We start from the raw sequence: 16222 nt of genomic DNA on the forward strand, positions 1-16222 counted from the left end.
AAGCATCGTATCCGAAACTTCAACACGGCGTATAACCGCAACACAACTACGCCACTGGTAGAAATCTTTATTTAATCTAAGGTTTTCCTGTCTTATACCAGCGTGATACAGGAGCGCCTGCAGTCAGTGATGGAGTGTTGTGGGGAATGGCCTCGTGGGGAATACGAAAACTGTGAGTAAAAATATCACGCTTGGAAAACATAATACTATTATTCTCGAAAGGATAGGCAGAGGTGCTGCTGATGAAATTAAATAATTTATTTGAACCCGTAAAATGTTATACATTATTTAGATTCTGTCAATATTAACTCTACCAGTTCGGAAAGCAGTTCTCACCAAGAGAGAACGGGCAAGAAACTGTTGTCTTTTCAAAATCAGTTTAAGGCGATACCTCAAGGTCCATTTTCATACATTTTGTTTCACCTTTAATCTGGGTAACTAAACAAGTATTGGCAAGTAAAGAATTTAAATTCACGTCTAGTTAGTGATTAGTTCTCGCAGTTGAAAGAAAAACGTAAAATAATTAATAATCATGGATATTTCTGCCTTTAAAATTTCGTCATATTAAATTTTAAAGGCCGAAACAAAATGTATGAAAATGGACCTTGAGGTATCGCCTTAAGGTACCGCCGTATATATTCAACCCCATCATACGATAAGAGCGAGCCTATCACCATATCGGGCACATCTGACTCCGGGCTTACATTAAGTGAAAAAACGTAATATCACTTCCTGACCCGGTTATTGAAACCGAAACCTCAGCACAACAGTCCTGCCGTAATCCAACTAGGCCTCCGAGACAAGCAAAATAAGCATGTAACGTTGTGATTATTTATTAAAACGTTCATTTGCGTAATCAGTAATGGTATTTATTGTTTAACACACACACACACACAATATCACGCATTTTATCCCCGAAGGCGTATGTAGAGGCGCAACCAAGGCACCCACTTTTCGCCAAATGTGTTCCGTCCCATGATGTGATAGGGGATGAGCCTATCGCCATATCGGGCGCAAATTCCACACTCCTGGCTGATACTGAGCAGAAAAACCCAAATATCACTTTGCCCGACCCGCGATTCGAACCCAGGACCTCACAGCGCTGCCGCACCGCGCATGCAGTACAACTACGCCACCGAGGCAGGCACCGATTTATTGTTTAACGTTGAATAATAATGCAATCATAGATTAATCATAAACCAAAAACAACTTATCGTGTTCATAGAAACCAGTTCACAATTTCGACACTAGATGTCTTTACTTTACAAAGCATTTCAACTATTTGAATCAGTCAATAATATATTGAGACCGGCTGTTAGAAAGCAACCTATTATGTGCTAGCCTAAATAAATTACTATAGCGGTCGGTAGCGCCATCTATATGTCGGCAACAACACCTATTTCACAAGATTAATAAATCAAGTATTTCTTCCAAGAGAAGATTACCCGGAATAAAAAGAAGCTATGTACTAATTCAGGACCTAGTCACCATGCAAATCATGCAAATTAGTTCCTCGGGAGAAGATTATGAAAAGAACGCGATAAAATCCGTAAAATAGTTTTATTATAATATCTCACATACGCGTAACATAATCATTATACAAACCAGTGCGAAATGGAACTTGCTAACAAAATACGCCGGTAGGAGATGTTTATGTATTATAGTTAAAATCATTAATAATACCATTATACAATCTACAAGTTCTTTTTAAAAATACATTCATGCTGTAGTATGTCTTCCTTGCACCGATATTTGTGAGTCAGCCTGGGTAGGTACCACATCAATGTATATTTCTGCCGCCCAGCAGCAGTGTGTAGTCACTGTTGTGTTCCGGTTTGAAGAACATTGTAGCCAGTATAACTACTGAACATAATAAAACTTAACATCTCATGTCTTAGAATGGCGAACGCAGTGGAATTACAAACAATATATATTTTATTGCTTTGAATAAAGAGACAAGCTTGCGGTTCGCCAGATGGTAAGCGATACGACCGCACATAAACAGTGGAAACACCATCCAACACCTTGAATTACAAAGTATTGTTTGGTATTCCACTTCGCTCATTGAATAAGTAAATAATAATGGTTAATTCTCTTTATTTTAAAGTTTTTTTACATTTTACATATCCATTAAAATGAAAACATACATATAAAAATAAAAAAATTAATGACCCTCCGATGGCGAAGCTCAAGACCCAGGCCACCGGCGATTAGGGATTCAAAGTGAGTAATCTCCTCACAATTCGCGCCGTGTCCAGGAATACTGCCTTTTGCATCTGGCTTCCGACCCAACGGCCAATTGAGAGCTTCCGAAGATGTTGGTCGAGGCTCTTTGGTATCAAGTAATAATATTGTTATATATATATATAAGTAAGTACTAAGTAATACATATTTCACAGATGCGGCACGGAGCGGTTTCCAGCAATGTTCTCGTACTTAGCATCGCAATCCAACATGGACTTTATAATGAACGCGACCAGGGTCCTGATGGCAGACGAGCGATATTACCCCTTCCTGGACAAGCGCCCGCGGATGCACATCACAACCACCACTACCACGCCACCTACTCTGCCTTATTGATACCCTGGTACTTCTGTAATATATTAATAAAATTATCATAGTAGCCTTGTATTATATACTGTCCCACAGCTGGGCACGGACCTCTACTACTGAGAGGGATTAGGTTTTAAGTACACCACACTGGCCTAGTGCGGATTGAAAGATTTCACATAACCTCAAAATGCCTATAGGGAACTTCTCAGGTATGCAAGTTTCCTCACGATGTTTCCCTTCACCGTTACAGCAAGCGATAATTCACAAACAATACACACATAACTTTATAGGACAGAATTGCATTTCGACTTCAATTGGATATGCGATGAAAAAGATGCAAAAAGAAAACGAAAACTATGGAATTGCTGACACTATGCATTCAGGCGCACTGTGCGTCCTCACTGTATTGTTTGAAAACAATTAAAATTGATAGGAACAAGTGTGTAGCTCCACAAAACTTGTGTATAATGACCGCTTGTCAGTGCAAAGGGTCAATATTAACCGATTCCTGCCGGCTTCCTTTAAATATAGAGTTTATGTAGTATATAATTATCATCGGCACGCTTTGCAGGCCGCATTTATGCATATCTGGGCCCTTATTCTATATGACAGTGTAAACGCGTAACGCAGCCGTGTCATGATATCTTCAAGAAATGTGCGTGGAATGGTATTCTGTAAGCCAAATTCTATAGTCCTAAACATGATACGTTGTTTTACGTGCTTGTTACGCACTGTTAAAATAGCGTGCGGGATAGAAAATAAGGCCCCAGTACCCAATATTATCGGGTTCCGTTTATAAAACTTCACATTTCGCGGCCACTTGTATTGTTTTATTTTCAAACTTTCCGAACATCTACAATAGCTCTCGCCTTCTATCAATGTGCCTACGCTCGCGTTAACCTAAGAAAGACCGACACGTATAATCAGCATACTTTTTACATAAACTTGTCTAACAGCTATTTTCAATAAACAATCTCAATCCGATTCCGAATGAACCAATCAAAATAACTCATTTGTAAGCTTGTCAAAATACTTTGTTCTGATTGGTCAATATTTGAGACAGATCAAAAAGAACGGTTGGAATCGTTTATTCAAAATGGCGGTAAATGGATAAAGGATACAAGGCGAAATAAAACCAAGTATCAGTATATGAGCATATTTAATATTTTCTTTTTTCAAAATTGTAAAACTCACATTTTGAAATTGCAAAATTATAACTAAATTCTCATATCGTTAATAGTAACAATCGTCATTTTGTATTCTTTTCACTTCATTTTGTTATTCTCTGAACTAATAATAATAATCGTAAACCATTTATACATCTCTAATAATAATATATTTTAATGTCTAACAAATTCTTTTTCTCAACGTTTTTTTACCACCATTCGCGTTATTCCAACATTAACTTCCAAGTTATACTAAACTTTTTTTTTATAATTCTAAACATACTTTTTACATATTTTTTATCTTTTACAATGACTACACAGTTTCCTCCCTTCGCACCGATAGTATCGCTTTTAGAAAAATATTGGAATGACTTTATAAAAACAATAAAAGCTTAAAATATACTAAACCAAGCAATTCCATTCACACAATTATAAATCAATTCGTTTCTTTGGCAATTTTTGTATTCAAAAGTGAATTTACAATTTCTTTTTTATGTATTTTGAAATTTGCGTCAAGCTTGTTATTCTATTGAGAAAAACTGGCAAAGTTGTAAAACTATTATACAGTTTGCGGACTCGTTCATGTGATCATTGTGGCGAGACGTTTAGAAAATACTGCGCTCTCATTGGTGTATAACATGACGTCATTGCAACAACGACATCTGATTGGCTACTTCAAATATAAAGCCGCGTCCACAACGCTCACAAATTGAGCAATCAAATTAATAGCAACATAATAAGCGTTTATGTAACCGTAATTATTCTATTGTAAATGTATTTAAAATTCTAACAACAAAAGAAGATATTACAGAAATATAGAAAACATCTAACACTGGCCAGAATAAACAAAGTTAACAATGACGTACTCGATCCACTTCCATCGAACATAATTAGGCCAAACGTGGGAAAAATGTTAAAAATTTGACGCAGTGTGGAACATTTGTACATAAGCAAGTAACTCTTATACTACTTACAGTACTTGGCCATAAATCTATGGTAACAAATAGATATACAACCGCACGTCGTGCACGGACGCGGGCAGATTGCTGAACCAAATTCGATGTTATTTGTTAACTGGATACGTCCCTTCACGCATTACTTTGTTGGTTTACGTTAAATTCTCAATTGAGAAAACCTAGACTGGAAGGTCAGAATAACGTTTCCATTTTAGCTGTTATATCATAATAGGGTTGCCAAGCCCGTACAGACATGAGATGACATCAATACATAAATTTATAACAATTTTAATACCAACTTCAATATGCGTGAAAGGTATAAAAGAAACACCGTTCATTGAATAAGCTTGCGAACATCAAAATACTTATAACAAGTTACAGCAAAGAAAACTTAATTTAATTTGGATGGAGCCAATCACAAGAAAACACTTTTATAAATAATTATAAATTAAATACATAAATACATCTACTGCACTATCAGTACACAGAAATTAACAAATAAATTCGTGCCCCTTACATCTAGAATGCCACGTTAAACTATATTAAACTCTGTTAAAATTACCTTTAAAATTTCGTTGGCACAGCTGGGGTTCCACGGGACCTCGCAATTGTCGGGTCAATAGGAATGTAAAATCCGCTCCGTGGTTGAATTTTGAGCCTTCCGGGACGTCTCGTCGGAAATGGGGTACACCAGACCCTTAAAACTGAACCCAGCTGCCCCAACGGCGTGGAGACATGAAAAGAAATCAAACGCTCGATGCCTAACCTATACCGTCGCACCAGGCAAGAATTTTTAAAATCTAGAACTAGAATCTCCCTGATTTTTTTCTCTTACATCCTAAAATATACACAAAAATAATTTTGTACTCTTCCAACGAGTTTCAAATGGCAACACTCATGGCATCATTGCCGAAATTCACGTCAATTTAATTTTGACAAGTATTGACAACAGTGCCAAAAGACTTTAGTAGAAATTTAATTACTCGTAATATACATGGACAAGTTTTAAGTTGGCAACATTAAGAAATATATTGTGAGCACCGTATGCGACTATTAATGTTGCCAACATAAAATAAATAATGACTTGAGTTACACAGTATAAGCAGTGACTATGGCAAAAATTGAATTAACTACGATGCATTGAAATATTCATATTACTACCCGGTGCTATTGCAAAATGAACTCTATGTCTATTCAATAAAAAAATGTCAAAGTCAAAAATTGGCATATTTTCAACGTCAGTCCAAGTAATTTCGATAATTGATTCGCAATATTCATCGAAAACGGACAAATAAATTCACCAAAATCATTCGGAACATCACAATTTCCATACCAAAACATAAAACAATCCAATGCAATCCATAAACATAACATACCAACACCTCACACTTCACAATTTGGGTCCGAATGTTCTAGAAATATCCGAATTTGAATCCAAATATGTCCGTCATCGGCTTGGCTGTATCCTAGGGTTGGTTCAGGAGGAGAGCCTCGAGCTCATCGGCGGATCTCAGCAGGAAGGCAGCAGACTCGCGGTAGCCGGTGATGAGCTGTCGTACAGCACCCACTTCGGCTCCAGACAGCTTGTGGGACAGCAGGTTGGACTTGGACTGGGTGGAGGTTGTTCCGGTGAGCGATGAAGCAGTGGTCACGTGCAGCGGAGTCGGGGTCGACGTGGTTTTCAAAGACAAATCTGTTGGGGCTGAAAATGGGATTTTAATTTATATAAAACCATAGCTTTTGCTCGTGGTGTAGTTATTCTATGATAAAAGTCGCGCTTTATATTCACCATGAATGGAGCCTATATTTCAAGTTAGATGTTGAGTATTACATCGGTGAAAACTGCATGAAAACTATGCAGTAGTTTTTGCGATATGCGTGTACAAACATACAGACAAAGTCCCAAGAAACGCGACTCATAAGTCAATGTCGTTTAATTTATGATTTTATTATGATTGTTGATCGAGAAACTAATGCGTCAGTCACGTGTTAGTCTCTCAACCAATCCGATTAAAACGACACGGAGTTGTGTTGTATTTTTTTGCCACATTCTAAAACTCTATTTTTTTGTTCCGGAATGCAAATGACCCCACTGTACCTGACGGTAAGTGAAGGGTGTCCGATAGAATGTCGACTGACGAGAAATAACTCTGCAGTGGATCCAATAGAATGTGGACTGACGAGAAATGACTCGGCTAATTATGCAGGCCTGGTGAAACCGGATACACACAGACTGATCCCGTAACGCGACACATATGAGTAACTATGGCGGGTTTTCACACCTTGTGTACGGTGGTCGCTATTCGGGAGAATATAAAATATTCTACCACCAGCAAACAACTTAACTATTATTAGTATATTATTTACCACTGAGGCTGGTGGGGAAGGTGTGCGTGTGCGCAGCCATGGCGGACAGCAGAGCGCTCTGGTACGCAGCCATCGCCGCGTTCACACCCACGCCTGGAAACATACAAAATCATGACACACTTACATGTTTCCGCCCTGGGGCCATAGCTGAGATGCCTGGTCTGCAATTATGAACCTTAATGGAAAACGTAAAAAATGTATGGGAATTTTAGTTCGACTGGTAACGACATATGCTATCGATAAGTCAATCGTTAGGATATATCATTCACATATATGACGTTAGCGTTAACGATTGTAAAACTGTATCTTGGCTAAAACCCCTGTTCTATACAAAGAAATAAGCTATCACACTATTACTATTCTCGTTAATACTATTGGTAAGATCGGAACTATAATACAATTTCGACACAGTTCTTAATGTTCTTTAATAGTCAAGGTTTCTAAGTGCAGTCTTCTACATTACATGCCAGGGCAACAGTGAACGTAGCACTGTGGCTCGCTTCACTCCGACGCTATTTTGAACTACTTTTTTTACAATTTTAAACTAAATGCGTATAAGTAACTCTTCTGTAAGTATTCTTACCAGTTGGCGGCAGAGCAGTCAGTGTGGACAGCAGAGCGCTGCTCGACAAGGCAGTCGCCGGGTTAGTCGTAGTACTGGAATTGACAGGAAATAATTATTAATGTATTCTTATCTCTTTCGCGTTATGGTATCCTAGTACCAATCTATCTTTCTACTAAAATATAATCACAATTTTTTTGTCTGATATTAAAAAATCAGTCCATTAGTGAATGTAGTGTGGAATGGAATCATAATTCGACGAAGAATAAATTAGCCACGAAAACCATAATCAAGTCTATAATCAAGTCATCATTAGGTCTCATATTTTCCTCAGGATTTATTCTACATTCTGTATAGTGTCGTATAAGCGGCGATAGCCTAGTTGGGTTTGGAACGGACTGCCAAGACGAATGTCCGCAGGTTCAAATCCCAAGGGCACACACCTCTGACTTTTCTAAAAATCATGTGAGTATTCTTTGTGAATTTATCGTTCGCTTGAACAGTGAAAGAAAACATAGTGAGGAAACCTGCACATCTGTGAAGTTCTCTATATGAATTTCGAAGATGTGTAAAATCTACTCAATCCGCACTAGGCCAGCGTGGTGGACTAAGGCCTAATCCCTCTTAGTAGTAGAGGAGGCCCGTGCTCAGCAGTGGGCAAGTACATAATACAGGGCTGATATTACTATATAGTGTCGTGCCGATAATCAAGGAACACACGATTTGCTGTCATCTTTTCCTTAAACTTCATTCCACATTCTGTAATGAAATCTCCTACCAAAATAAAAAGAAAAAGATTTAGTTAAGACTAGCTTCCGCTCGCAGCTTCGCCCGCGTGGATTTCGGACTTCAAAAATGGAGCCGGTCGCGAACGTTCGAGAATGTTCGTTTTACGAAGCTACTCGCTAGGTGATTCGCTAGCCTCTAGGTGCCAAGCAAGCCGTCTGCCTGTGCGTTCGCGACCTTATATATATACAAAAATAATCCTTATAGCATGATTCAGTATTCACGCATGATGGCTTATTATTAGCGTATTTCATGTATAACGTTGGTGTTTCTATACCGATTTCTATGATTCTTTTTTATGGAATATTTAATAATGTTAACTTTTTAATTAGGGTTGACTGAGAGTGTTATAAACGTAAGAGTAGGCAAATATAATGAGAAAGCTTCGAACTGCTAAGCTATCGAGAGTTACACGTGTTATTGTGAGTCAACCATAAAAGATAGACATATGCTGTCGTGGGATATTTTTTACATAATTTTAAGGAGAACATTTCCGTCATACATGATTTCTGTGTAGCTCTAACCATTAAGGTTGCACACGCGACGGAAGCTTAAAAAATTGAGTAACTTCTCCCGTTTTCCCAACATTTCCCTTCACTGCTCTGCTCCTATTAATTGTAGCGTGATGAAAAGTATACTATAACCAGCACAGGAATATGACAAATAATTGTACCAAGTTTCGTTAAAATCCGTCGAGTAGTTTTTGTTTCTATAACGGTTATACAGACAGACAGACAGACAGACAGACGGACAAAAATTTTACTAATTGCATTTTTGGCATCAGTATCGATCCCTAATCACCCCCTGATAGTTATTTTGGAAATATATTTCACAGTACAGTACAGAATTGACCTCTCTACAGATTTATTATAAGTATATAGATAGAAGATAGAAGATTGTTGATACATACTTTTGCCTGCCGAACGTCTGCGGTGTGCCGAACGTGGTCGGGAACGAAGTTCTGAAAAGAGGTGCGGGCGATGACGCGGGACTGAAACAGCCAATCATGCGCAATTAATATTGGAAAGAGTTTCCAATTGATGGAGAGCTTTACTCGTAGGTATACCCAGGGTTTTTTTGTAGGGTACGCGGCACACAGTACCCCCAAAAGAAATTTCTGAAAAATCGACTAAATTGCCATTAAAATGTACAGAAAGGAGAAGGGGGGAAAGGATGTCACAAAAATTATGGACTTGCAAGTTTTGATAACTGGCGTGCCTTCAAAAAAGAAGTGACAAAAAGGCCTGGGTATACCTATTCAATGTCCATAAGAAAAAATCCATACAGAGCCCAAACTACCTAATAACGCGATGTTCTAAGTTACCTATACTGTGAGGGTTGACGATTGATACATAATAAAAGTATATCTCAAATAAATTAGGTAAAAATATAAACATAGCAAAATGTGTATATTTATTTTATATAAAATCGAATTAATTTGACACACACTAAAATAAGTTATTTAATAATTATCACACATTACGGTTCCGGATCCATTCGATAAGTAATTCTGTTGATTCATAAATAACTTTAAAGACATTCGATTTTAAGTCTCAAAATGCCCAAAAATTACTTGGCTACAGCGATGTTACCTAGCCGGAATCTTACGAACAGTCCCGCCGTTCAGAAAAGTATATGTATAAAGTTCTTAAAGCCCGGTGAACACGGATACAGTAAACAGTAGAGTCAACTAGCATACTATTCTACCAGTTCCAAGAGCTCTACCAGGTTTAGTAGTCAGTTTAGCACTGTACTCTAATAAACTGTTTACATCGGTATAGTCAGTATTCTAATCCACTACTATATCATTTACTCTAACCGTGTACAATGGGCTTTAAAGCTAGACTGTACCCGTCAGCAGGTTCAATTTTCACGTTAATTTGCGATTTTATAAGCTCGCTCATGCTTTTGCTCAAAAATTTATCACATAATTTCAAAAAATCTTCTTTCGTCACTCTGTCCAAATCAATTGCTTCATTTTGCGATGTACTTGTTTTATTATCGACATTTAGAGAAATTTGTTCATAATTCTCAATAGTTACAGGTACTTCTTCATATTCTATTTTTATTTTACTTGTATCTCCATCGTCTCCTATCGATGGAGAATTCACGAAAAGGGATGTTTTATCATCAACATCTGAAGAAACATCATTCGCAGGTAATCCTTCACATTTTATTTTTATTGGATTTGTACTTGCAGCTTCTTCGACGGGTGCCATATTTGCGGAAATAGATGCCCTATCCTCAATATCCAAAGGAACATCATCATAATAATTCTGATAACTTGCAGGTTCACAATTAATTGTACTTGCGCTGTTATCATAGTATGATGAATTTTGAGAAAAAGATATCTCGTCATCAACAACCATAGAAACATCATGCTGATTCATTTCAGATGCTTCATATTTAACTGTACTTGCGCAATCATCAGTGGGTGGTGTTATCATCATATTAAGTGTAGGATATGCATCATCACTTAGATATTTCACGGTTTTATTTTTGGAAAATTTTACACAACTCGGCTCAAAGTGACGCTCGCATATTCTGTAATTTCTTCTGGCTTTAACCTTATCCAATTTGCCAATTAAATCTTGTCGCCCAACTACTTGGAGCCATTCGTGTCTTCTGCAATAAAATGTATAACTTACTTATGTGTGCTTGGTTAAATAATATAAACTTATTAATATGTGAATGAATTCCTTCTAGTCGAATTTCGGCCCCGGCGGCCTATCTTAACGGAGATCAACCAGGTACGCAGGAGATATTATAGTTCGCAATACACAAGTGCACTCTCTATTCCTTCACTCTCATAGTCCGGTGAGACTGCAATACTTCATGACCCGAGACAGATCAGGCACAGGACCAAAAGCTTTACATGCTTTCCGAAGCACGGGGGTCTCACACCGCCAACTTCCTGACTCCGAGCTACGATTGAGTAATTTTTAAGATAGAAAAACCCAGTCACAATTATTTTTGGGCCAACCCAGGATTCGAACCCAGAACCTCAGCGCGGTAGTCTTACTCGTACCATATACACATTACAACTACGCCACCAAGGCAGTCAATTAATAATTAATATGTACATCATTACGAGCAGCAAAAGTAGCATATAATTGACAGTCTAGTATCATTTTTTTACTTATTATGATATGGAGCGAGCCTAAAGCCATATCGGACACAAATTCCAGACTCCGGACTGATACTGAGCAGAAAAACGCAATATCACTTCCCGGGATTCGAACCCAAGACTTAAGAGCAAAGGTCGTACCGCGCTTACAGCTACGCCAACGAGGCGGTTAAAAATATCGCAATCTACAAATAAATTTGACGCGACCCTGAGATGAATCATCGAACCCGAAACCTCAGCATGGCAGTCTCACCGCACTAGGCCATCGAGACAGTAAATATTAAAGGAATGCTTAAAATATGAATTACTATGTTATATACTTACTTATTATGTTTTGTATACTTACTTCGCTTGATCCTTCGGGTACGAAAAAAAAGAAATATCCCTATTCTTCCCGGAATTGTTCATACACACAGTACAAGTGTTCGGCATTTTCGAATATTCAAATGTCTCACTTAAATCTTGGTTATTGTTTATCAACTTTAATTCTTATTTATCAATACATAAGTGTCTTATTTGATTAAAGCATGTTTAAATAGCACTAAAACTACAATGCGTCAGTGTCGAATGCGCGCGGCGTACTAGCCCTGTTATTCATACCGCAACTGAGGCGGTTCAAACCGGTCTGAACGCCGCTCGACGCCGGCGGTGTGTCCGTGAACCCGTCGCGTCGGTGAGATCACGCACACATCGCTGCTCTGTGTGCGTGTAATTGTTGTATTTATGGTTCATTTTTGCTCGACCACCATGATTTTGACAACATAATTTTATATACGACACACTCTTATCCCCGAAGAAGTAGGGGTCAACTTGCACACGGACTTTTTGTTTATTGCGTCCCATGATGATAGGGGGGGAGCCTTTTAATATACAAATTCTAAACTCAGGGGTTTTATGGTAGTAGAAAAATCCATGACAACTTTGACCGACCCGGATTCGACCCCGAGACCTCAGAGCGGTAAGTGTAGGGCGCACGCAAAACTACGCCACTGAGATAGGTATGTGTCCATCATTTTATGATTACTCTAGCGTCGCTTCTAATAAACCGATTTTGATAAATGAGGTGTCTATCGATTCATATTTATTATGCGCTGATTATAGGCTAAAATATATATTTTATCTGTTTAGAAAGTAAATGTTTTACTCCATGTTTCACGGCACGAAAGTTAAATGAAACTTTTACATATATTTCGAAGAGAAAAATGGGTAAAATTAATAATATATTATATGACTTTAATTTTTAGACAAAAATGATAAACGTTGAATATAGCTTGGACTCTGTTTGGACTTTGGATCTTTCCTCATGCCACAATATGTGCCACAAATTTTGCTTAAAACTAAACCATTTTCGAGTATTTATAGGTAGATATACGATCATTTTGACATTGCGTTAATAAATGAAATCACATACTCGTCTTTACCTGTGCTAACATTGTGCCAAAAATTATCCTTCGAATATTTTCACCATGTGACAGTATGATATTGCCGCTGCGACCAATTATCTTAGAGTAGTAGTAGCATTAGGGCGTGTAATTAAAATTACTTTTTATTGATATTTATTTTGCTCGATACTTAAACTTTTTTCTTTTTACCTATGGTTCTAGTAAATAATTGTAGTGTTACTTTCAAAAAAATATGTGTAGGTTTTCATTTAGTAACGCATTACCAAAATGACCTTGTGCAAGAAATAAGTATTTTTATTGAATCTATTTCGCTTAATTTTATTTTTTATCACGTTTTCTAAGCCTTAAATAATCTGAAAGTGAACAAATCTAATTTTTTTTTTCAAAATCAAATATCGACTGGATATTGTTTAGTTTTTTTTTTTTCACCATGGAATAAAAATATTAGGGCAATACATCAACATCTTAGGGCAATAATTTTACATTCTTAAATGAATGTCATTAAGGGATAATTATCATGTAATGGTTAAACAATCTGTTTTCACACAAGAAATCTAAGTCATAATTAAGTAATATATTTCAGAGGATTCATATAAGATATTAATTCTTTTTACTTTTACAAGTTGTGGGAAACGTTATTAGCCCTCGTATAAGTTATAATACTAATTGGTCTGAAATCTGGTCCGAACCACGAAACAGTTAAGTTTCGAAAGCTGGTGTAACTTCCAACGGATATTGGATCCGGACATCCGTTTGCGACGCTACATATTGTCTATTGTTAGTAATTTCAAAAGTAGACTGAGGATATCTATGGTATATACTGAAATCTTTATATGAATGACTAGCTCGCGACTTCGCTCGCGTAAATCTTATTCTGTTAAAAGTCAGTATGCTAAATCAGAAATCGATAAAGAAAACGAAAACTTTATAATGCTACCCTAGTACACAGCTCGATTGGTAGTTTAAAATATCTGATACTATTCAAGATAGCATGACTACCATGGTTAATTGATATCTTATAGATTCATGTTACCCTAGTACTCACCTGGCAGTCTTACTGCCCGTATTCCCGTTAGCATTGTCGATCTTGAGCGAGTTATTGTTCAGAGCTGCGTCCATGGTGGGGCTAGCGGAGGGCCGCGTGGTGTCTGCAGCCGCCTTCAACCCTGAGAGCGATGTGGTGGTGCTGCTGGCCACGGTGGAGGCGGGGCTGCTCATGGCGCCGCTGTACAGGCTCAGGAACGATGAAGCGACAGCCGAAGTCGCTGTTGTGTCTATCGCCTGTTGAATAATGATTTTAAATTTGCGATTCTTTAATAATCTGTCAAATCCAAATATAAAATATTTAGATTTTCGAATTGTAAGCTAATTAGTTTCGCATTAGCACTTGAAAAACTACTGGTTCAAGTAGAGTCTAGAAATGGAACTAAGTTTTGTCTATGTTATTGGCATGTCAGTTACCCTACTAATACACTGGAAAATCCTTGGATAAATTCATATTACTCTATTAAATTCTACATAAAGACTTTTTTAGGACACAATATTATAAATGATAATATTTTATCCTGGAAATAGGTTATATTAGAAAATCTTCAAGCCATTACTAACAAACCGAGTACTCACCATCGAAAAACAAGAGTACTGTGAAAGACAAAAATATGCTCGAAAGTAGGCTCAGTAGTAATAAACACAATATTGCAGCAGATCGAACCCTCACCGCTGTATCCCAGGCGCTGCCTGATGCTGGAGTGCTCCCTCCATTCCCGCAGGTGGGTATATCACCGCGGACCTTCTTATTCCGCCTGCAGCTCTTCAAGTAAGTCCTGATGCGCTTGCGCGCTCGCTCGGCGAACTCTGGGAACTGTCGAGTGCACGAGTCTATGATCGCCTGGATCTTCTCCTTCGGCTGCTTCGAGATAGGAACTATCCTGTCTAAATTCTCGTCCACGAATAGACGGACGAACATCTGGAATTTAATTTAGTTATTAATTAAATGGTTACATAACATTTGTTTTAGAGATTGTAAAGCTATCAACTAATTTTGTTTGATGTTCACAATTCTGGTTTCAAAAATTTTATCGGTCAGAACCAGTACAAGACCACTCCAAAAAATTCTTGAAGAGTATACTTTACGTTAGTCCCACAAAACCTATCACAGAACGCTACTTACTTAACACATCTTTTAGCAACTAATTCTATTCCATCACTTACATTAAAAGCCTTCAGTCGCTCAGGATCATGATGCTGCGGGTCGACTCTATCATCACTGTCGTCATCAGAAGCACCAGCATCGTCATCATCCTTCGTACGATCCGAAGACGATGTCTCATCATGCGTAGACCCTGGCTCTACAGGAGTCGCTGAACCAACGTGGATCGGACTCTATGGGGCAAAAGGTTATTGTCTAGCTTTTTGATTTTAAATTACACCTTAAACGATTTTTTGCTCTCGGCTCTACCCGTGTGTAAGTATAGATATTTTTTTCTCTATGGAGCCTTTGAACTTCCATCTTAGTCCTTATAGTTTGAGTGTTTAAAAACTCTCTTCTGAGTTCTTATTTATGTCAGGTTAATTTATGCTAAATTGTATGCTTCCTAACTTGGCAATTTGTGTTAAGATCGCCTGTAATAACATGAGCACTATAATATAAAAATATAATACGGAACTCCTGTACACAGGCCTCTTTCATCCAAGACATAAAAAGTTTAGGCTAGTTATCACGATGCAACATTCTCCCTCACCATAATAAAGGCAGTAAAACACGTAAAACTTCAAAAGATATGCCTTGATTTGAGACTGTAGATCGACTCTTCAGCATTTCCATTCCGAACTAGCAACGACTAAAAACTAAACTATGCCTTAAATAACAAATAAATAATGATCGGTTCAACCTTAAAACTCACCGAGTGACCAGTGGTCAGTGGTGTAGGCGGCTTGGGCGGCTTGCTGCCGAGCCCGAGCGCGCTGTGGTACGACGCCCACAAATCCGCCATGCTCTCACCACCCGTCTCTGAGATGTCGCCGTTGCGGCCTGCAAGCATCAAGTTGGGTTACGTAAGAATAAACGATTTCTAGATAAATCAATGAGAATTAATTGTTCGTTCATGTGCTTATTTTCTTTGATTAAATCGGGGTCGATTCGAAGTATTAATATAAAAGAATAATTTCTTTTTTTCAAATAAATATTTTATGGCTATTGTGATATATTATGCCAATTTCAATTTAGGGAAACTGGATCATATAAATATTATTAATATTTATCAATTACATTAAATATTGAGATAATAAATAAAGGTATAATA

At 37.7% G+C, this 16222-nt stretch overlaps 2 protein-coding genes and 1 long non-coding RNA gene across 3 annotated transcripts; 1 reads left to right on the plus strand and 2 right to left on the minus strand.

Annotated features, from left to right (window-relative positions):
* The first annotated feature begins 101 nt into the window (after nt 1-101).
* Nucleotides 102-2623, plus strand: LOC119192418. Its single transcript, XR_005113639.1, has 2 exons — nt 102-172; nt 2400-2623. It is a non-coding gene; the product is annotated as an uncharacterized LOC119192418 (long non-coding RNA).
* Nucleotides 2624-3695: 1072 nt separating this feature from the next.
* LOC115444478 (nucleolar protein 4-like) lies at nt 3696-15951 on the minus strand (the record flags this gene model as incomplete). Its single annotated transcript, XM_037446234.1, is given in 8 exon segments — nt 3696-6377; nt 7043-7135; nt 7626-7699; nt 9301-9381; nt 13966-14241; nt 14540-14886; nt 15132-15302; nt 15824-15951. Coding segments are annotated over 8 exon segments (1406 nt in total), but the record flags the coding sequence as incomplete, so codon positions are not given.
* LOC119192417 lies at nt 9509-12728 on the minus strand. The gene is made up of 2 exons (XM_037446235.1): nt 11864-12728; nt 9509-11015 (listed from the first exon to the last, which is right to left on the minus strand). The coding sequence occupies exons 1-2, from the start codon at nt 11947-11949 to the stop codon at nt 10205-10207; spliced, it is 897 nt and encodes a 298-aa protein (XP_037302132.1). The 5' UTR covers nt 11950-12728; the 3' UTR covers nt 9509-10204.
* Nucleotides 15952-16222: the final 271 nt, after the last annotated feature.

Source organism: Manduca sexta, unplaced genomic scaffold, assembly GCF_014839805.1.
Source record: "Manduca sexta isolate Smith_Timp_Sample1 unplaced genomic scaffold, JHU_Msex_v1.0 HiC_scaffold_2771, whole genome shotgun sequence".
Lineage (NCBI taxonomy): Eukaryota > Metazoa > Arthropoda > Insecta > Lepidoptera > Sphingidae > Manduca > Manduca sexta.